Here is a 21776-nt window from a genome sequence, read left to right as displayed (position 1 = left end):
AGTTGTGGTGCACGGGCTTAGTTGCTCCGCAGCATGTGGGATCTTCCTGGACCAGGGTTTGAACCCGTGTCCCCTGCATTGACAGGAGGATTCTCAACCACTGCACCACCAGGAAAGTCCCTGGTCTTGGTTTAGATATCACAAATTTTTACTGAATTTTAATAGATTGCCTTGAATAGATTCCTTTGCTATATGCCCTTAGAACCATTTCCAGAGACTTTAAATGGTTGGGTTTTTATAATTTTCTCCAGTTTTGCTGGGGAGCAGGTTCATAGAGCTCCTCAGCTGTCATGCTGATAGTTGACAGGTTTTTTCATTTTTAAAGGAGAAAAATTATAGCTAATATAATTGCATTCACACCCGCACTGTGGATAAGTTTCTTAATTATTTGCCTCTACTGGTCCTTAATCCATGTATAAAAGTAGTGCCAGTTGATGAGGGTTCTTTTAGGCGAGGATGGCATGGGGAATAGAGTGGAACACATTCATTTTATTCTGCTTAAATTGATTTTTCCACTGAGCTGTTTACATTTGTTCACTAGAAACGTGAAGTACATTTTTCTTAATTTTGTAATCTAGGTCAGAATACTAATTCAAAGATTTTTGTGGTCAGTAGGGTTTACTGGAGAGACATCAACTTAAAAAATTTGAACAACTTGAAAGTTGAGAATTACGTTTTATTTGGTGAACTTACTGAGAAGCCAGTATATTTGAGGAAAAAGTCATAAAATTGTAAATCACATTATCAGTTCATTTAGTCCCATGTAATTAAATCTTGTTGATCTGGATGAAGTCGTCAGGTTTTCCATTAGAGTTTTGTCATTTCTTACCTAATTCAGAGGTATAACCTAAAAGTTATAAGAAACTTAATATTTACCAAAAAGCCCTTTTATGAATCTTCATTTTATAAAAGCATAAGAGTAAAACAGTGATTGTCTGTAAATGACAAGACTTAAAATGGCATGGTTAAAGATTTGATCACAGTGCAATTGACAAGAAACTTGGATGTTTCAGTGACATAAAACATTTTGAGATAATAGCTAGATTTATGACTGGTAACATACCAGGGTATATCAGATTTTTAGGAATTAAATTTAGGAATATCTACATTAATGACATTTACCTATACAGTATAACCTTAGAAGGTTTATCTCCAATAAGTGGCAATGCTTCTCAAGTAATTTAACATACCAAGTAAGTCTAAATAGTTTAACATTCCTCTCTGAGACGCCTAGGAATTTCTTTGAAGCATCCTAGAGTTAGCTGGAAGGCAAAAGAACTTTAGTTAGAATTTTGTATTTGGGAAGTTTGTCGAAACTATCAAAAAGTTTCAGAACACTTGGTAAAACCACTACGTAACAATACTTTTTCACTTAACCAGAATGTTAAAAGATTTTACAAATACAGATCACTCAAAGGCAAAGAAACTCATACAATCTTTTATTAAAAGCAGTATTCCAGGAAAACTTTGTTCTCTTAACAGAGAGGAACCAAATCCAGTCTTGCATCAGCCTACTTTTAATAACAAAATCCATTCATCTAATTTTAATGGTAAATTAAATTTAATCTAATCCCAGCCTGACCACGTACAAAACTCCTTTTCAGGGTTCCTTTTACAAACCTTCCACAATTTTCTGTACTCTTATCAGTTTGTCCCTTATTTTTCCACCTAGAAATAACTAGCTCTAGGACAAAGCATTCTTTCCCCTTAACAAAATGTATTTTCATTCCTTATGGCTTCTTTTGCATACATTTCATTTCCCTTACATACTGAAATGTTTTCCTTATTATCTTTAGTAACTTTAACTGCATATTACAGTTTTAGCCATTAAAAATGTTATTCTGTACCAAAAACCAACAAACAGCAGGTAATTGTGAACTTTTTGTCACACAGCATTTCCTGATTGGAATATTCCATAACCTAGAAACATACATCTTCTCTTAGCATAATTTCTTTCCTGAAGTGGTATAAGACGTGTCTGATACACCCAAACATCTTTAGTTTCCCTTTCATAAGGAGACAAAGGTAAATTTAGACCTGTTTAGCAGTTAATGTTCTAGTATTTTATCTTGTTTGAAATGACCTGGATATTCAGTGAATTCCCATCATTTAACTTAACTTAGCAACACTCAAGTTACCAAAAATATGGAAAAACTATTTTTAGAGAGACATACCCAAAGCGCATAATTATTCCTAAAAGAGCTCACCTGAAAACTCTTATCTCGTTTACCTTTATCTTGTAACTTATGAAAATCATACCAAGTTAATTTTTTTCTTGCCGACCAACTCTGTAACAGAAATAACATGAATTTATTGATCTTCAGTAAAGCTAGGTACAATAAAAGTCAGACATGTCAGTATTGATATTTTCTAGATCGTGTGAATCTGAAATTCATTCTGGCCAGTTTCTTTTATATTTAGAAATATTTAGTTTATAAGCACTTTTAAGTCAATTAAGTAGAACTCTTATAAATTTAATTTTGATAAGATCTTCCAGAAGTAGAGACATCTCGTATGTATAATGTACACACATGCATATAAACAGACAAAATCAGAGATCTCATAGCTTCACTTTAAAAAGTTAGTTAAGAATCAGGTATTAAAATATGTACTTACTGGTTTATAAATGACAGTTGGAATAAGTTAAATTTGTTTGCTAAGAAGCGTAAGGCCTCACTATTTGTAAAAGAGACTTTTAAGATTTGTATTTGTCCTTTATAAACTCTTAAGGAGGCTCTGAATTAGATTTTGAGTGAGGGAGCCTTTCCAAAGACTTGAGCCTAAAAAGCCCCCTCACGCTGTGCCCTTTTTTTTCTTAGTTTCAGGGTTTTACCAAACTGAGCTAATTTGACCCAGTTTCAACTCACTGTGGGTTGTATTCACATTTCTGATTTGTAGAGATTTGCAAGACAAAGAGTTGCTTTTAATTCTCCAAAGAACTGGTCTTCCACCGAAATGATATTAAAGCTTGATTTGCCCAACTATACTTTCTTTAATTTGCTTTTTTTTAATATCAGAAGATTTCCAACCAAACTGAAAATTGAGTTCTATGTTCTAGAACTTTAGGGTTCAGTTTATCATGCCTTTAAAGGCTTGCATAAGGCATTTAACAAAGATGCTGTTTCTGATTGCATAGGTTAGACCCAGAGAAAAATCTTTCTTTTTATTAGCCCCTGAATATTAGCTCCCAGTCTTATACCATATTGAGGAAAGAAGATGTATATTTCTAGAGGTTATGGAATATTCCAGTTAGAAAATGCTAGTATGACAAACAGTTCACAGTTCTTGCTGCTTGTTGATTTTCACTAGAATTTAAGATATTTAAGTGTTCCTTTTACTGTGTGGGTTCAGGTAACCCTGTTGGTTTCCTTTAGTATGTTTAGTTAATATTGTCTGAAAGGCAGATTTATATGCCCTGTCCTGTACTTCATGCAGGGGAAACATTCCTCAGTGAAACATGTCTGTCTCACAATATGATTAGGCAAAAGAGATGCAGCCATCTTATATAAGATCCATTTAAATATACCGAATTTTATAAACTTTTATCTCAGTTCTGTTAGGTTTTGCACCTTTAACTTGAGTTTGTATTAGGACATCATCAGCATGCCTTTGTCTTATAAGGAGTGAAACCTTTCTTTTTATCGCAGCCATTTAATCTGTTTTTATATAAAAGGCTTTGGGATTCCCAATGAGGGGTTGAGCCAAAGGACTCAGGCCCTTTTGTTAATTTTTTAAACTTAATTAAATGACCCAAGCGATTGTTAGTCAGTTATCTCTGCATTTTTTTAAAAATAAATTTATTTATTTTTATTGGCCGCATTGGGGCTTCGTTACTGCACACGGGCTTTCTATAGTTGTGGAGAGTGGGGGCTACTCTTCGTTGCGGTGCATTGGGCTTCTCATTGCGGTGGCTTCTCTTGTTGCAGAGCACGGACTCTAGGTACCTGGGCTTCAGTAATTGTGGAGCGTGGGCTTATTAGTTGTGGCTCACGGGCTTTCGAGTGCAGGCTCAGTAGTTGTGGTGCACGAGCTTAGTTGCTCCACAGCATGTGGGATCTTCTCAGCCAGGGATTGAACCCATGTCCCCTGCATTGGCAGGCGGATTCTTAACCACTGTGCTACCCTATCTCTTCAGTTTTTTTCCACCTTTTATTTACTTGTTTGGAGCCCTTTAATGTTGGAGACCAGTGGGGGGTGGGGGGGTCCCTTTGATCCATCCAACCTTAGGTAGTGTTGTATCAGAACCTTTTGTTTTAATCCCATTAACATCCATTTTATTTATTCTGTTTTAAAATAACCATCTAAAAATTTCTTTATCCATTTGGGACGAGTCCCTTTAAAATTTCTACCTTTTTGTGGAGAAGTCTCTAGACTTTCTCTTCGGTTTTTTGTTTTGTTTTTGTTTTTTTTTTTTACTTCCCTGTTACTCAGTGTAAGTAGCGTTAATTATTCTAATGTTTTTATTAGCATCTGTAAGACCCATGAAGGGAAAGCAGAGTGCACAAGTAAGGCTTCCCAACCCGTGTTTTCTTTTTGTTTGTTTGGGTTAAATTAAAGGGGTTCTCAGGTTAACCACTGTATCTTTTTCTATCTTCTAATTTGATTTTTTCATAGGTACCAATAGAACAGCTGTTTATAAATCTAAAAATTTACCAATTTAGAAGTTTCTCAAATTTAAAGGATCCATCACCTGGCCATTAACGAGATATGTCTTAATAGTGACTCAGACCAATAAAATGCAAGAGGCATGCCCACAAGACAGTGCAAAGGATGCCACCTAAACAAGATCCAGAAAATTTACTGCCCCAAATAGTAAAAGACCTTCGCTGATGTAAGGAACGTTAAGACAGCAGAAGGCCCCCTGAAAGTTGGCACAAACAAAACATTGCTCAGAATCCCAGTCTATTCAGTTGGCTGTGAAGTGTATACAATATGTGTGCCTTATGGATGGCAGAAACCAAGTTCTCAAAACACACACACACGCAGTGCTGAAGAAGACTGGGTAGAACGTTTACCCCTCAAAGACACAGAAAGATAAATGCAGATTCCCCCTAAAAGGGCTTTTGTTTCTTTAAGGTCTGAATTCTGAAAAAATGTTTTATCAGGCTGGCTTTTTCTAACTTAACTGCATATGCAGTCAAAGAGCCCCATCTTAGTCATTTTCAGGGCAAGATTTCCTTTAATTCCCAATTAAACAAGTACTTGTAAATATAAGTTTTGTACATACATAAACCTGGTAACTTGTCACTCCTTTTTCTTTGTTTTGAAAGTTTTGTTCTCTGTTATGAGGTCAGTTTGTTGAGATAAAAGAGCTAGTGACAATCCTATGGTGGGCCAATGTGCTGTTTCTGAGCTTAATCCTCTAGGTTTCACCCTGGAGTTGTTTTAGCTCTCTTACGTGTCTCAGTTTCTCCCGCCAGTATCCTAAGACCACCATGGGTGCTTAGATCATGGAGTGACCAGCTCTTATGTGTGTCTCCAGCAGAGCAAATTTTTTTTTTTTTTTTAAATTATTTTATTTTATTTTTTTGGGGGTACACCAGGTTCAATCAACTGTTTTTATACACATATCCCCATATTCCCTCCCTTCCTTGACGCCCCCCCCCTCGATTCCCCCCCACCCTCCCTGCCCCAGTCCTCTAAGGCATCTTCCATCCTCGAGTTGGACTCCCTTTGTTATACAGCAACTTCCCACTGACTATTTTACACTTGGTAGTATATATATGTCTGTGCTACTCTCCCGCTTCTTCTCAGTTTCCCCTTCACCCCCCGCCCCCTCCCATACCTCGAGTTCTCCAGTCCATTCTCTGTATCTGCTTCCCTGTTCTTGTCACTGAGTTCATCAGTACCATTTTTAGATTCCGTATATGTGAGTTAGCATACAATATTTGTCCTTCTCTTTCTGACTTACTTCACTCTGTATGACAGATTGTAGTTCTATCCACCTCATTACATATAGTTCCATCTCATCCCGTTTTATAGCTGAGTAATATTCCATTGTATATATATGCCACATCTTCTGTATCCATTCATTTGTTGATGGGCATTTAGGTTGCTTCCATGTCCTGGCTATTGTAAAGAGTGCTGCAATAAACATTATGGTACAAGTTTCTTTTGGGATTATGGTTTTCTTTGGGTATATGCCCAGGAGTGGGATTACTGGATCATATGGTAGTTCTATTTGTAGTTTTTTAAGGAACCTCCAAATTGTTTTCCATAGTGGCTGGACCAACTTACAGTCCCACCAACAGTGCAGGAGAGTTCCCTTTTCTCCACACCCTCTCCAACATTTGTTGTTTCCAGACTTTGTGATGATGGCCATTCTGATTGGTGTGAGGTGATACCTCATTGTGGCTTTGACTTGCATTTCTCTGATGATTAGTGATGTTGAGCATCTTTTCATGTGTTTGTTGGCCATCTGTATGTCTTCTTTGGAGAAATGTCTATTTAGGTCTTCTGCCCATTTGTGGATTGGGTTATTTGCTTTTTTGGTATGAAGCTGCATGAGCTGCTTGTATATTTTGGAGGTTAATCCTTTGTCCGTTGTTTCATAGGCAATTATTTTTTCCCATTCTGAGGGTTGCCTTTTAGTCTTGTTTATGGTTTCTTTTGCTGTGCAAAAGCTTTTAAGTTTCATGAGGTCCCATTCGTTTATTCTTGATTTTATTTCCATGATTCTAGGAGGTGGGTCAAAAAGGATGTTGCTTTGATGGATGTCAAAGAGTGTTCTGCCTATGTTTTCCTCTAGGAGTTTGATAGTGTCTGGCCTTACATGTAGGTCTTTAATCCATTTGGAGTTTATTTTCGTGTATGGTGTTAGGAAGTGTTCTAATTTCATTCTTTTACATGTTGCTGTCCAATTTTCCCAGCACCACTTATTGAAGAGGCTGTCTTTTTTCCATTGTATACTCGTGCCTCCTTTGTCAAAGATAAGGTGCCCATATGTGTTTGGGCTTACTTCTGAGTTCTCTATTCTGTTCCATTGATCTACCTTTCTATTTTTGTGCCAGTACCATACTGTCTTGATCACTATGGCCTTGTAGTATAGTTTGAAGTCAGGAAGCCTGATTCCACCAACTCCATTTTTCCTTCTCAAGATTGCTTTGGCTATTCGGGGTCTTTTGCGTTTCCATACAAATCGTAAGATTTCTTGCTCTAGTTCTGTGAAAAATGCCATTGGTAATTTGATCGGGATTGCATTAAATCTGTAAATTGCTTTGGGTAGTACAGTCATTTTCACGATGTTGATTCTTCCAATCCAGGAACATGGTATGTCCCTCCATCTGTTTATGTCATCTTTGATTTCTTTCATCAATGTCTTAAAGTTTTCTGCATACAGATCTTTTGCCTCCTTAGGCAGGTTTATTCCTAGGTATTTTATTCTTTTGGTTGCAATGGTGAATGGGAGAGTTTCCTTAATTTCTCTTTCTGCTCTTCCGTTGTTAGTGTATAGGAATGCAAGAGATTTCTGTGCATTACTTTTGTATCCTGCTACTTTACTAAACTCATCAATGAGTGCTAGCAGTTTTCTGGTAGAGTCTTTAGGGTTTTCTATATATAGTATCATGTCATCTGCAAAGAGTGATAATTTTACTTCTTCTTTTCCAATTTGGATTCCTTTAATTTCTTTTTCTTCTCTGATTGCTGTGGCTAACACTTCCAAAACTATGTTGAATAACAGTGGTGATAGTGGACACCCTTGTCTTGTTCCTGTTCTTAGAGGGAATTCTTCCAGTTTTTCTCCATTGAGAACAATGTTGGCTTTTGGTTTGTCATATATGGCTTTTATGATGTTGAGGTAATTTCCTTCTATGCCCATTTTCTGGAGAGCTTTTATCATAAATGGATGTTGAACTTTGTCAAAAGCTTTTTCTGCATCTATTGAAATGATCATATGGTTTTTATCCTTCAGTTTGTTGATATGATGTATCACGTTGATTGATTTGCGTATATTGAAGAATCCTTGCATCCCAGGGATAAACCCCACTTGATCGTGGTGTATGATTTTTTTAATGTGCTGTTGCAGTCTGTTAGCTAGTATTTTGTTGAGGATTTTTGCATCTATATTCATCAGTGATATTGGTCTGTAGTTTTCTTTTTTTGTGACATCTTTGCCTGGTTTTGGTATCAGGGTGATGGTAGCCTCATAGAATGAGTTTGGGAGTGCTCCGCCTTCTGCAATATTTTGGAAGAGTTTGAGAAGGATAGGTGTTAACTCTTCTCGAAATGTTTGATAGAATTCGCCTGTGAATCCATCTGGTCCTGGGCTTTTGTGTGTTGGGAGATTTTTAATCACTGCCTCAATTTCTGTACTTGTGATTGGTCTGTTCATGGTTTCTATTTCTTCCTGGTTCAGTCTTGGAAGATTGTATTTTTCTAAGAATGTATCCATTTCTTCCACGTTATCCAATTGATTGGCATATAGTTGCTTGTAGTAGTCTCTCATGATGTTTTGTATTTCTGAGGTGTCCGTTGTGACTTCTCCTTTTTCATTTCTAATTCTGTTGATTTGCATCTTCTCCCGTTTTTTCTTGATGAGTCTGGCTAATGGTTTATCAATTTTGTTAATCTTCTCATAGAACCAGCTTTTAGTTTTATTTATTTTTCTTATGGTTTCTTTCCTTTCTTTTTCATTTATTTCTGCTCTGATCTTTACGATTTCTTTCCTTCTGCTCACTTTGGGGTTTCTTTGTTCTTCTTTCTCTAGTTGTTTGAGGTGTAAGGTTAGGTTGTTTATTCGATCATTTTCTTGTTTCTTAAGGTAGGACTGTATTGCTATAAACTTCCCTCTTAGAACTGCTTTTGCTGCGTCCCATAGGTTTTGGGTTGTTGTGTTTTCGTTGTCATTTGTTTCTAGATACTTTTTGATTTCCTCTTTGATTTCTTTAGTGATTCCTTGGTTGTTTAATAGTGAATTGTTTAGCCTCCATGTGTTTGTATTTTTTGCAGTTTTTTTCCTGTAATTGATATCTAGTCTCATGGCGTTGTGGTCTGAGAAGATGCTTGATATGATTTCAATTTTCTTGAATTTGCTGAGGTTTGATTTGTGACCCAAGATGTGATCTATCCTGGAAAATGTTCCATGTGCACTTGAGAAGAAAGTGTAGTCTGTCGTTTTTGGATGGAATGTCCTATAAATATCAATGAAGTCGAGATGGTCTAATGTGTCATTTAAAGCTTGTGTGTCTTTATTGATTTTCTGTTTGGATGATCTGTCCATTGATGTAAGTGGGGTGTTCAAGTCTCCCACTATAATTGTGTTACTGTCGATGTCCCCTTTTATAGCTGTTAGCATTTGCCTTATGTATTGAGGTGCTCCTATATTGGGGGCATAGATATTTACCATTGTGATATGTTCTTCTTGGATGGATCCCTTGATCATTATGTAGTGCCCTTCCTTGTCTCTTTTAATAGTCTTTACTTTCAAGTCTAATTTGTCTGATATGAGTATTGCTACTCCAGCTTTCTTTTGACTTCCATTGGCATGGAATATCTTTTTCCATCCCTTCACTTTCAGTCTATATATATCCCTTGGTCTGAAGTGGGTTTCTTGTAGGCAGCATATAGAAGGGTCTTGTTTTTGTATCCATTCAGCCAGTCTCTGTCTTTTGGTTGGAGCATTTAATCCATTTACATTTAAAGTGATTATTGACATGTGTGTTCCAATTACCATTTTCTTAATTGTTTTGGGTTTGTATTTGTAGGTGTTTTCCTTTTCTTGTGTTTCATACTTAGAGAAGTTCCTTTAGCACTTGTTGTAAGGCTGGTTTGGTGGTGCTGAATTCTCTTAACTTTTGCTTGTCTGTAAAGCTTTTGATTTCTCCCTCAAATCTGAATGAGATTCTTGCTGGGTAAAGTATTCTTGGCTGTAGGTTTCTCTCTTTCAGGACTTTCAGTATATCCTGCCATTCCCTTCTGGCCTGCAGAGTTTCTGTAGAAAGGTCAGCTGTTATCCTGATGGGTTTTCCCTTATATGTTGTTTGTTGCTTTTCTCTTGCTGCTTTTAATATTTTTTCTTTGTGTTGAATTGTCGTTAGTTTGATTAATATGTGTCTTGGTGTATTTCTCCTTGGGTTTATTCTGTATGGGACTCTCTGTGCTTCTTGGACTTGGTGAATTATTTCCTTTCCCATGTTGGGGAAGTTTTCCACTAGAACCTCTTCAAATATTTTCTCAGACCCTTTCTTGTTTTCTTCTTCTTCTGGGATGCCTATAATTCGAATGTTGGTACGTTTAAGGTTATCACTGAGGTCTCTGAGGCTGTCTTCTAGTCTTTTTATTTTTTTATCTTTTTCCTGCTCTGTGGCGTTTATTTCTCCCATTCTATCTTCCAACTCACTTATTCGTTCTTCTGCCTCAGTCATTCTGCTGGTTATAGCATCTAGAGTATTTTTAATTTCAGTTATTTTGTTATCCATTGCTGTTTGTTTTTCTGAGTTCTTATGAACTGTTTCTTGTACTTTCTCTAATTTGTTATCGAGATTTTGTATCATTTTTACTATCATTACTCTAAATTCTTTTTCAGGCATTTTTCCTATTTCCTCCTCATTTATTTGGTCTTGTGGGGTTTTTTCCTGCTCCTTTGCCTGCATGGTGTTTCTTTGTTTCCTCATGGTTGTCCAAGCTTTTGGGGTTGCTTGTCCTGGTGATAGAGGTGTTTATAGAAGACTGTCCAAGCCTCAGACTAATGTCCAAGTATTGGAGTAGACGAATATTCAGTCGGCTATGTCAGGTTCCCCACAGCCCTTTCTGGTGTCCGAGGCCATCTGCTGGTGTTCAGCTGGTTCTCTGTGGGAATGACTGCGTCCTTCCGTGCATTCCCAGTGCATCTGTGGAGAGGGATGCACTCCACGTCTCTCTACTTCGCCGCCATCTTTTTCCTTCCTTAGATATCGAGGGTCACTCAGCTTTGCACCCGCAGCTTGGAACGACGCTCCAAGACGCCAGACATGAAATACTGGCACACGCCATTCAGGAAGGCCCCATAGCAAAAGATGCTCCACAAAAACAAGGAACGGTGGCCCAGAAAAGGAGCACTGTCAGAGGACTGGAGAAAGGAAGCCTCAGCAAAGCAAGGCCATCGTCAAAGAAGGAACTGCCAACCATGCATTATGGCTGTTTACTGACCTTGGGGGTCGCAAATTTTTAATTAAAGCGAGCGGGTTTCCTTATAGGGATAGCAGCATGTTATGAGGGCTTGCCTCCACCACTCCCACCAGCGTCTCAGTTGCCTAAGAAACCCTTTGCCACCTGCGAGGAGGTGTTCCTTCTTCGGAGCTGAAAGCTCTCATGAGATACCTTCACTTTTATTACAATAAACTATTAAAGTAGCCAATTCAAGGAGAAGCAACAAAGCCATTCTTCCACGTAATTACACAGTCCAGCCTTACTCAGTATCTTTCAACTGAGCAAAAATCTCCCCCATATCTTTCAACTGAGGGCAAACCAGGTACCTCTTCTTGAAACTGAGTTTCAAAGGTAACCTATTCCTCCAAAAAGGAGTTTAGTGCCACCTAATATAACTTAGGAGATTCAAGAACCAAGAGAGACTTGCCCAGATTTGTCTGCGCTCTCTGAGGAGGCAGACAGGCCCAAGTGACCTCTGCTGGTATCAAGGCTCTGGATCCTCATAGAGTTCAGGCGAAGGACGAAAGTCTGCTCTGGGTCCCTTTGTTGGTTGCCGAAACTGTCAACTGAAAAAAATTGCGCAACCTGAAAGTTGAGAATTATGTCTCATTCGGCATACTTAGTGAGAATTTAAGCCCAGGAAACAGCCTTTCAGATAGCTTTGAGGAATTGTTTTGAAGACATAAGGGAGGAGCCAGGCTATATAGGAGTTTTTGCAGACCAACAAACAAAAACTGGGTAGTCAGAATATTAAAGATTACTGTTAATTAAAGAAAACCAGGCACCTCAAGTTAATTAATTTAACACTTTTTTGTGTATCGCAAAATCAAGAGTCTGGGCTTACTGAAATTGTTCCTTTGATGCGCACCTTAACTGCCCTGTTTTTCTCCATCCTAAATCTCCTCAGAGTGTACCATTGGGGGTAGCTTCAGAGGCTGATAGCTTGATGGCAGGCAGCCTCTTTATCTTGATGCTGAGTTCCCCTCGGGATGCACCATCGGGGTGGCTGTTGGGCTGATAGCTGTAGCATTTTTTGTTTACTGATATGGTAGGCGACATGACATTCTTTGTCCACAGAAGGAAAATACATACTGATGAAGAAAATATTTTGAAGCATTTTAAGTAGATAAAAATGTATTGGTGGTGTTTATTTCATATTGTTTATTTCTTTACATTCTATTATCTTGAGGTTATTAAAATTATATTTCTTTTATGTGAAGGATGATATTGTTGACCCATCTTTACCAGAGTTACAGAACTAGAAAAAGTTTACTGAGAAAAGTTTTATCATTTTAGGAAATAAGTTTAACAGCAGGGTTGCATTTAATGCTTCAGTGAAGAAGGCTTTCCAATGAGTTTCCATAGTAACACTTGAGAATATCTCTGTAATGTTGTAAATGGTTTTGGTAGTTCTATAAAGACAGATAATTATGTATGAGATGATAAGGAGAATATTAAGTTTATAAATAAAATCTACACAATTGAAAATAAACCCAATAACAGATTCTAGGTTATCTAGACACATTAAAGATTCTTCGTAGATCTTAGGTTATTTTTGTCCAAATGCTTGTATGTTCTGTAACACCTTGTAGTTAATTTATTCATCAGATTGTGGAATGCGTCTTACTCAGAGGGTTTTTTCCACCATCTGGAAAGCTAAATATTATAATCACTGATTCTCCTTCTTGGCCCCTTGAAAGAGTTTATAGTTGGTCATAACTATTTACCTCATTTTAAAACTCATTTTGTATTGACTAATATATGTGTGTGTGTGTGTGTGTATACACACACATACATATTCATAATCTTTGCTGATACAAGTCTAATTGAAAATATTGTCTTTGCTTTGTATCTGCGCCAAGCTGAAAAATGTTTTAAAACTTCTTTAAAAATAAGCATATTTTGAAAAAACATATGCCGAGAAAAAAGCTAGTTTTCCTTTTGTATTGGAAAATGGAGCTTACGCTTTCTTTGAGGAAATTTGTACTCAGGGATTTAAGATAATTATGATTGTATTTTTGGTTTGTTTTGGAAATAAATTTTTCTTTTCTCAGACAGATTGATAATTTATTACAGAAATAGATCGTAGGAATGGATTCATGGTCATTTCTTGACAGTTTTTCATTTTTGCACAGGAACTGTGCAGGGGGGCAGAGAGGAGAACAAGTAATCACTTCTTGCCATGTTCTCCTCTCAGTCAAAATAACTCTCCCCTAAGGGGGACCTGCCTACATAGTTGGTGGGAATGTAAGTTGGTGCAGCCACTATGGAAAACAGTATGGAAGTTCCTCAAAAAACTAAAAAAGAGAGTTGCCGTATGATCCAGCAATCCCTCTCCTGGCCATATATCCAGACAAAACTATAATTAAAAAAGATACATGCACCCCTATGTTCATAGCAGCACTATTCACAATAGTCAAGACATGGAAACAACCTAAATGTCCATTGACAGATAAATGAATAAAGAAGATGTAATATGTATATACAGTGGAATATTACTCAGTCATAAAAAAGAACAAAGTAATGCTGTTTGCAGCAACGGGATGGAACTAGAGATTATCATACTAAGTGAAGTAAATCAGAAAGAGAAAGACAAATATCATATGATGTCACATACACGGAATCTAAAATATGACACCATGAACTTACCTACGAAACAGACTCACAGACATAGAGAACAGACTTGTTGCCAAGGGGAAAGGGGTGAGGGGAGGGATGGATTGGGAGTTTGGGATTAGCAGATGCAAACTATTATATATATGGATAAACAACAAGGTCCTACTGTATAGCACAGGGAACTATATTCAATATTCTGTGACAAACCATAATGGAAAAGAGTATAAGAAAAGAGTGTGTGTGTGTATAGCCGAATCACTTTGCTCTGCAGCAGAAATTAGCATTGTAAATCAACTATACTTCAATTAAAAAAAAAAACTTACCACTTTAATTTTATGCAAAATAGATTATTCAAATATTGAATTAAAAAGTAAAGATGAATTCTTTATTGAAGAAAAAAGTCTTCTATTACTATTTGAAAAATGTTGCTCTCAAACATAAATTGTCATAGTGCAGAAGATGTGATTAGTCTTAGGTCTTTGAGAATCATGTTTTTATCAGAGAATATAAAAGACTAAAAGACTTTTAATAAAATAATATGAAACCACATAATAGAAGTGCCAGTATACTAAGCAATAAAGTAATCTACTCTCAATATACTTTTTATCTTGTTTAATTAGGTTTATTTGAAGATACATATTCATTTTCTGATACCGATAATTTCTTTTCGTTTCTTTTTCTAATTCTGGCATGACATGAAATAAAATTATAAACCAGTCATTGGAAACCTAAAATGGCATATCAGTTGACAGTGATCATACCATTTAAATTAATAAGTTTCAAGTAATGGCTGTGTTTTTTCATCCAGTGGAGCATGTTAAAGGATGAAAAGACAGGCTTCATTTCATGAAATTAACATTTATTGTGCAGTACGTGCCAGTCATAGTGCTAAATGCTGAGAACCTAGTTCCTGTACACATGAAACTTAAAATTTGTGTGCCAGTTTTTAAGAATTAATAAACTTCTTTTATCCTGTTTTTTTCTAGCCTAATTCTGGTGAACTGGATCCTTTATACGTAGTGGAAGTACTTTTGCGCTGTAGCAAAGAGAGCTTGAAAAATTCAGCTACTGAGGCTGCAAAACCAGCTAAACCTGATGAAAAAGGAGAGATGCAGGTTTGTAATTTATTTTTCAAATTTCAGCTATTTTGTACTTTGTTTATAATCACTGGCTTTCCTGAATGTGATTATAATGAACATACTGTCATGATTTCTAAATTGGAAGTTTTCAAGGTATGTGAAAGCCATCTAACATCAGTAGGATGATTAATCTCCTTATCAAATTATGGCAAGGTAGTTAGTGACAAAGTGAAAGATAAAGAGAATTTAATAATTTAAATTTTCACATGAAGCTGGAATTTACCTGGGCTAAAAAGATGGTTTATTATTTTGTGATTGTATCATTTTACGCTTTATTCCATTCGTACTGTTTATTACAGTCCTGTGAAAATGATGATTGAAAATAATGAGCCAGTATTTTGATAATAAAAAAGTTCTACCTAAGTTTCCTTAAAGTCATTTAATTTACATGTGCTTATAATTAAATGCAGAACATTCAGTTTTCCACATGATACCCATATTAATGAAATGTCTCCTATTTTATTTTAAAATAATTAATACAGAATAACTGTAGGTAAACATTACTGTGAAGAGTCCAAGTATCTGTTTGAAGACTAGTATCATACTGGAATTTTGTTATTTTTAAACACTGCTCTAAGTGTGTGGTATATTGGCTGGGTCTTTTAGGAACTGTCACTGTGGTGATGCTTGTCATACCAGACTTTGGTTTGTGGAAAGTAAAATCTGCCACTGCAGCATCATCAGCTGCTGCTTTGCATCCATGAAATGAATGTGAGATTCAGAGTTGACAGTATTTTAAAGACTGTTTATTATTAAACATTTTAAATAATGATTTAAAAGTCTGGTTTTCTATAAGTCTGAATACTAGCTGTCATTTGATCTTTGTTCCTCACTCTTCTAATTTGTTCTCCTCTAGAATTTCACCACCATTGAAACTTACATGATTTACTTTTCCCTAATGTTTATTTTATCAGCTTACTGCTTAACTAAAATTAGGCTAAAATTCCCACAATTTGGCATATATTCATTGTGGCCAAAGGTATTTTTGAAGTTATTGCAACTTGGAATGGCAAATATGTGGCATAACATCACAGCATTCTCCTTCTCTCATGGCAGACATTGGTAATAAGTCGTGGCCCTCTTTTACTCTCAAAGCTTAGAATCTTTCCAACAAAATGATCTAATGAGTAATTCATTGCAGTTAGTATTTTAGGTGAAACCTGTTAACAAACATCTGCTGTGTTCTAGGCACAAATTTTATTAAGCATGAGCATCTGTGCCTGTTTTATTTAAAGATGCTGAGAAGCTTTGCAGTACTTAATAATAGAATTTTGTTCAGTTCAATAGACATTCTCTAAAGGGAAGCTGTCACTGAACCGTAGGCAAACTGAGTGTCTTTCCTCTACTGAATAACATTTTTTATTCAGTTTATTTCAGCATATACTGCTAAGGAATTTAGCAATGTATAATGTCAGTTTTAGCTTTAGATTGGCCTTTGTACAAGACTACTTTCTAAAGTGACTTTTTCTTTTACCTGTGAAATCTTGAACTTATTTTTCCAGAAAAATAAAATGGCTTAGAATATAGCTAGCTTTGGATAACAGTTGATTAGTGGAGGTTAACACTTTAGACAATGTATTCTAAAAATTGCTTTTGTCACTGTTACTTTGCCAGCTTGAAATGTGTCTGATCACTGCCCCTTATCATAGCTACTTCGTAACTTAACAGTTAAATGAGAGTCAGTGTCAGGAAGTAAAGACCATCATTACAGGGTCTGGAAAATTGATTTCTGTTTTGTTGCTCTAGGAAAGAACTCTCTAGAATCATTCAGCATTAGATTAAAACATTATAAAAGGACATAGAATAAAGATTACAGACCACAACTATACTCTTAGGCTATATAACAACTACTTGAGAGTCAAAATACCCTTTAATAGTTGTGATCGAATGAGATTTAGCAGTTTTTTCACTTTAGAAGTTTGCATCAAAAGTGTACTATTACAAATTGAAGTCAGATTTTTTAAAATAAACTTTGAACATATTTAAAATAGCTGACTTAAACACTATTAAGTGCAGTAACTGGGTTTCCTCGGGGACAGTTTCTGTTGATTGCTGTTTTTCCCTGTATATGGACCATATATTTTGTTGTTTCTTTACATATTTTGTAACTTTTTTGTTTGAAATGTTTATTTATTTATTTTTGGTTGCATTGGGTCTTAGTTGTGGCATGTGGGATCTTCATTGAGGCATGCGGGATTTTTCGTTGCGGCGTGCAGGTTTTTCTCTACTCTAGTTGTGGTGCGCAGTCTCCAGGGTGCATGGGCTCTATGGTTTGCAGCACATGGGCTCTCTAGTTGAGGTGCTAGAGCTCAGTAATAGTGGCTTAGTTGCCCCACAGCATGTGGGATCTTAGTTCCCTGACCAGCGGTCAAACCCACATCCCCTGCACTGGAAGGCAGATTCTTTACCTCTGGACCACCAGAGAAGTCCCTGTAATTGTTTTTTTTTCAACTGCACATTTTACATAATGGCAACTTTGGAAATTGAACCTGTTTGTTTATGTTGCTATTTGTTGTCATTGTTTGCTTGCTTGTTAGTTTCGTAGATGTTTCTGAATTAATTCTGTTATTTAAGTCTCTATTTTTTGTTGTGCATGGTCACTGAAGTCTCTGCTTAGTTAGCTTAATGGTCCTCTAATAATTAGTGAAAGACTTCCTTAAATGCCCAGAACCATTAAGTCCACCAGTCTTTGCTTAGGGGCTCTGCATGCATATTGCAGCATGCCTTTTAACACTTAGCTGGAGAGTTGACAACACTACCTTAGCCTATACTTCCTGTGTGTTCAATCTCAAGGACACCCAGAGGTGAGAGTTTGGAGCCTTGTCTGTTTTTTCTGGAGTATGAACACAGCCCTACACATGCATGAGGTCTTCTACATTTCTAGTTTTCTAGGCATGCCTACAGATCTCTCTATGGACATCTTACTCCCCCCCCCCCCCTTTTTTTTAAGCTTTTTGGTTAACCTCTTATCTGTGCTGTTATCCACCACCTCAAAAAGTCATAATGTTAAACAATTGCTTCTTACTATTTTTAATAGATACCCCTAGGGAAAAGGTTGTTTGCACTGGGCAAGGCCTAAGTCAGGTCAGATAATGACCTCCTTGTGAATAAGTGGAGTCTTCTAGGGGACCACCAAACAGGTGATATACTGTTTTCTCTGAGAATGGGGTTTTGAAGTCATTTCAACCCTGTTCTTTGCCTTCCAGTGGCTGCCAGACTGATTTTCACTATGATTGCAGGCTCTTGGTTTTCAAGGCTACTGTGGAGCTGAGTGGGAGAGGGAGTAGAGTAAGTTAAAACACCACAAAGTATCCTATTCTTTGGTTTGGTTTTTGTTTTGTTTTTTTTGTTTTGTTTTTAATTAAATGCTCCTTGGATTGCTGCAAGCCTTTGTTTAATTTCCAGAGTTATGAAGAAGTTGCTTTTGACAGTTTTGCCAGTATTCTCAATGCTTTTATGGAGAGGAGGATTTTTGGAGGTCTTTACTCCACCATTTTCACTGACATGCTTCTGCATAAACTTAGAGAAAGCACCTGCTACATTCAGTAGATTATTACATTAGTCAGCTTTTAAATTAGATCATCACAAATTTAATTTTTGAAAATCTAACATTTAATAAAAATCACATTGGTTTGAATAACTTTATCTGCCTTGACTAGATTAAAATTCAGTTGGTTCAGAAAATATCTTTCCAATTTGGGTGAAAAATAAAAAATCATAGTGTGTTTTAGCTAATAGAAGAGATGACTATTGGTTGAAATTTACTTAGAGTATATTGACTTAGAGAATATTGACTTAAAATGTACTGACTTTTGATATTATCTACTTTATCATTTGCTTATCTTAAAAGGGGAAGTTGATTTATGACAAATGTTAATACCATAAAAGAACAAAAAAGGTGGAGAGTATTCTAGATTAAAGAAGACTGAAGAAACCTGACAACTAAATGTAATAAATGAGCTTTGGCTGGATGCTGGATCCAAAAGTAGTAGAGAAGGAGGAGGAGGAGCAGTATCCTGGATCCAAAAGTAGTAGTAGTGGTGGTGGCGGTGGTGGTGGTAGTAATGGTAGTAGTCTATAAAGGACGTTATTGGATCAGTTGGGGAAATTTTAATATGGACTATATATTAGATGACATATTGTTAAATTTTTATGATCTCATAATATTGTGGCTGTGCAGGAGAATGCTTCTCTTTTTTTTTTTTAGAACTTTTATTGAGATACAGTTAACATACAATAAAGAAATGCTTGTTCTTAAAAGATACGTTTGATTGAACCCCATTTGTTTATTTTTGCTTTTATTTCTTTTGTCCTGGGAGACTGATGAAAAGAAAATATCACTACAACTTACGTCAGAGAATGTTTTGCCTGTGTTCTTTCCTAGGAGTTTTATTGTGTCGTGCCATGTTTGTCTTTAAACCATTTTCACTTTATTTTTGTATATGGCATAAGGAATGTTCTTATTTCATTGATTTAATTGCAGCCATCCAGCTTTCCCAACACCACTTGCTGAAGAAACTGTCTTTTCTCTACTGTATATTCTTGCCTCCTTTGTCATAGATTAAGTGACCATAGGTGTGTTGATTTATTTCTGGGCTCTTATTCTGTTCCATTGTTTATCCTCATCTTTTTTTTTTTTTTTAATAAATATTTTTTGGGTCTTCGGCTGCTTTGGGTCTTCATTGCCACGCACGGGCTTTCTCTAGTTGTGGAGAGCAGGGGCTACCCTTCGTTGCAGTGCACCAGCTTCTCATTGTGGTGGCTTCTCTTGCTGCAGAGTACAGGCTCTAGATGCGCGGGCTTCAGTAGTTGTGGCTCATAGGCTCAGTAGCTGTGGCTCTAGGGCACAGGCTCAGTAGTTGTGGCGCAAGGCATAGTTGCTCCATGGCATGTGGGATCTTCCCGAACCAGGGATCAAACCCTTGTCCCCTGAATTGGCAGGCAGATTCTTAACCACTGTGCCCCCAGGGAAGTCTCCTATCCTCATTTTTAAAGTGGGGAAATTGAAGCTTTAAAAGGCTAGGTGACTTGCTCAAGGTTACACAACTAACTGAAGACTGAATTCAAACCCAGGCAGTCTTGACTCCAGAAGCCACATTCAACCACTATACCATTTCGTTTAGTAAAGCACAGTGAATATATTTATCAGCAAGCGAATGACAGTTGTTTTTCCAGTGGTGATCAGTGTAAAGGTTAGGAAACCAATAAGCTGACAAAATTGGATCTGTGAAAATGTTAACCTCTCCTCAATTTATACAGTCCCTCTGAATTTAAAGGGAGCAAACTTAAATAAAGCAAAAGACATTTTTGATGGTAAGGGAAGGATAGTCTTGTCAGGAGAAAGCATGGAAGAAAGTTTGGAGATAGGTGTACTGCAAGATTATGGAGTGTACTATTTTCGTTGCTTGAAATACCTCTTTTCATCTCTTCATTCTGGCCCATCCAGAGATTACATGAGTCGTACGTGGCCATCTAAACCTAAATAGGAGTCTTTCCTTCCTCTGTAGTGCTATAGTACTTTTAGGTATTCAAAAACTACCAAGTATTGAGGGTGCAAAAATGAATAAAATATGCATTCTTTGTTGAGGGAATCACTTATTTTTATGTACCGTTTGTTCGCCTGTTACTTAAAGGTTTGAATTTTTTACTTTTAAAATAAATGTTTCTATCTACTGAGATACAGGCTTCCACAGTGATTACTATCTACTTATTATATCTGTCACATATTGTAAATGTAGTTTCCTTTTAAGGGTTCAAGCTAAATTTAAGAAATCGCAGAATTTGAAAACGTGGAATTTTAGTTGTAATAAATATATGTGTAACTTTTCTGTTGGTAGGTTGTTCCAGTTTTGGTGCATCTCCTGTCTGCTATCAGCAGTGTTAGGCTTTACATTCCTAAAGACCTTCGACCACTGGACAATAGACAGAGTGTTTTAAAATCAATACAGGTATACACGTTAATTTTATAAATTAAATAATAAATTTTATGTAAATATAAAAGGCTTTATAACACGGCAACTGATATGCTTTTAAATATATTGCTTTCTTTCAGAAAAACTATAAACGCTACCTAAATAGTGGCAATCATTTTTAACAAAGATAGTGGCAGCAGATCTATATGTAGATTGTCCTCTCTTTGAATCTAGCAACAAAGTCAGTCTAAAGGAGGGCTCACAGAGGAAAACATGGCCACTATTGTGTGTTAAATGTGTTTTGCTTTATTCGTTGTTAATGAAAATAACTACAGACTGTACTTAAAGTTTATGTATAAAATTGTGTGCCAGGACTTTTAACCACTTTATAGTATAGTTAATACATGGATGAAATAGATTTATTTTCAATAGGAAAAATTAAGATTTTATAGAAAATTTTACTTTCCAGTAGGAAAATGAAAAGGCACTTTGTCAGTTGGTTTAGTTGGTTAGTCAATAAATATTTGAAAAGCATTTACTGTGTAGCAAAGGCTGTATACTAGAATCTGAGAAAACAGGATGCTTTCAGTGTAGAGTAGGAATTTTTAAGCTGTGGTCCATAGGTGGGCTTCTGGAAATGAATAATTCTCTTGACAGTTTTACAGAAAGTTTTTGTGGGTAATCCCTTCCCCGCCCCCTGCCTTTATTTCTAACTGGCCAAATCCTATCTTACCTTTAAGGCCTATCCAAGATCCTGAAAGCCTCCCAGTGGGATACCAGTCTGTAGTCACCTTTCTCCTCTCTGAACCCACATGTTCATTATATTTAATAATTAAATCACGTTAGAAAAAAATTTAGTGATGGGGATCTGGACCCTGTAAAAGTCTTTCGACTCAGTATTGTCCTCCCTAGGAATCAGCCCCAAAGAAGTAATCAGAAAATTGAAACATTTAGACTTGAGATGTTCAATACAGAATTATTT

The 21776-nt window shown here is 36.4% G+C and overlaps 1 protein-coding gene across 2 annotated transcripts in view; it reads left to right on the top strand.

The window, feature by feature from the left end:
• MTREX (Mtr4 exosome RNA helicase) overlaps positions 1–21776 on the top strand; it is a 117587-nt gene that overhangs the window by 65795 nt on the left and 30016 nt on the right. For both annotated transcript variants that reach the window (XR_009054849.1, XM_057743441.1), the window contains exons 19-20: positions 14730–14858; positions 20720–20830. Coding sequence is in view for 1 of the 2 variants with exons in the window: in XM_057743441.1 (XP_057599424.1) it covers positions 14730–14858; positions 20720–20830 (240 nt within the window). In the remaining variant the exon portion in view is untranslated. The remainder of the gene's footprint in view (positions 1–14729; positions 14859–20719; positions 20831–21776) is intronic.

This window comes from Hippopotamus amphibius, chromosome 1 (genome assembly GCF_030028045.1).
Source record: "Hippopotamus amphibius kiboko isolate mHipAmp2 chromosome 1, mHipAmp2.hap2, whole genome shotgun sequence".
NCBI classification, from domain to species: Eukaryota; Metazoa; Chordata; class Mammalia; order Artiodactyla; family Hippopotamidae; genus Hippopotamus; species Hippopotamus amphibius.
The sequence above is the reverse complement of the archived record's forward strand: the minus strand, read 5'-3'. Positions and strand labels throughout refer to the sequence as shown.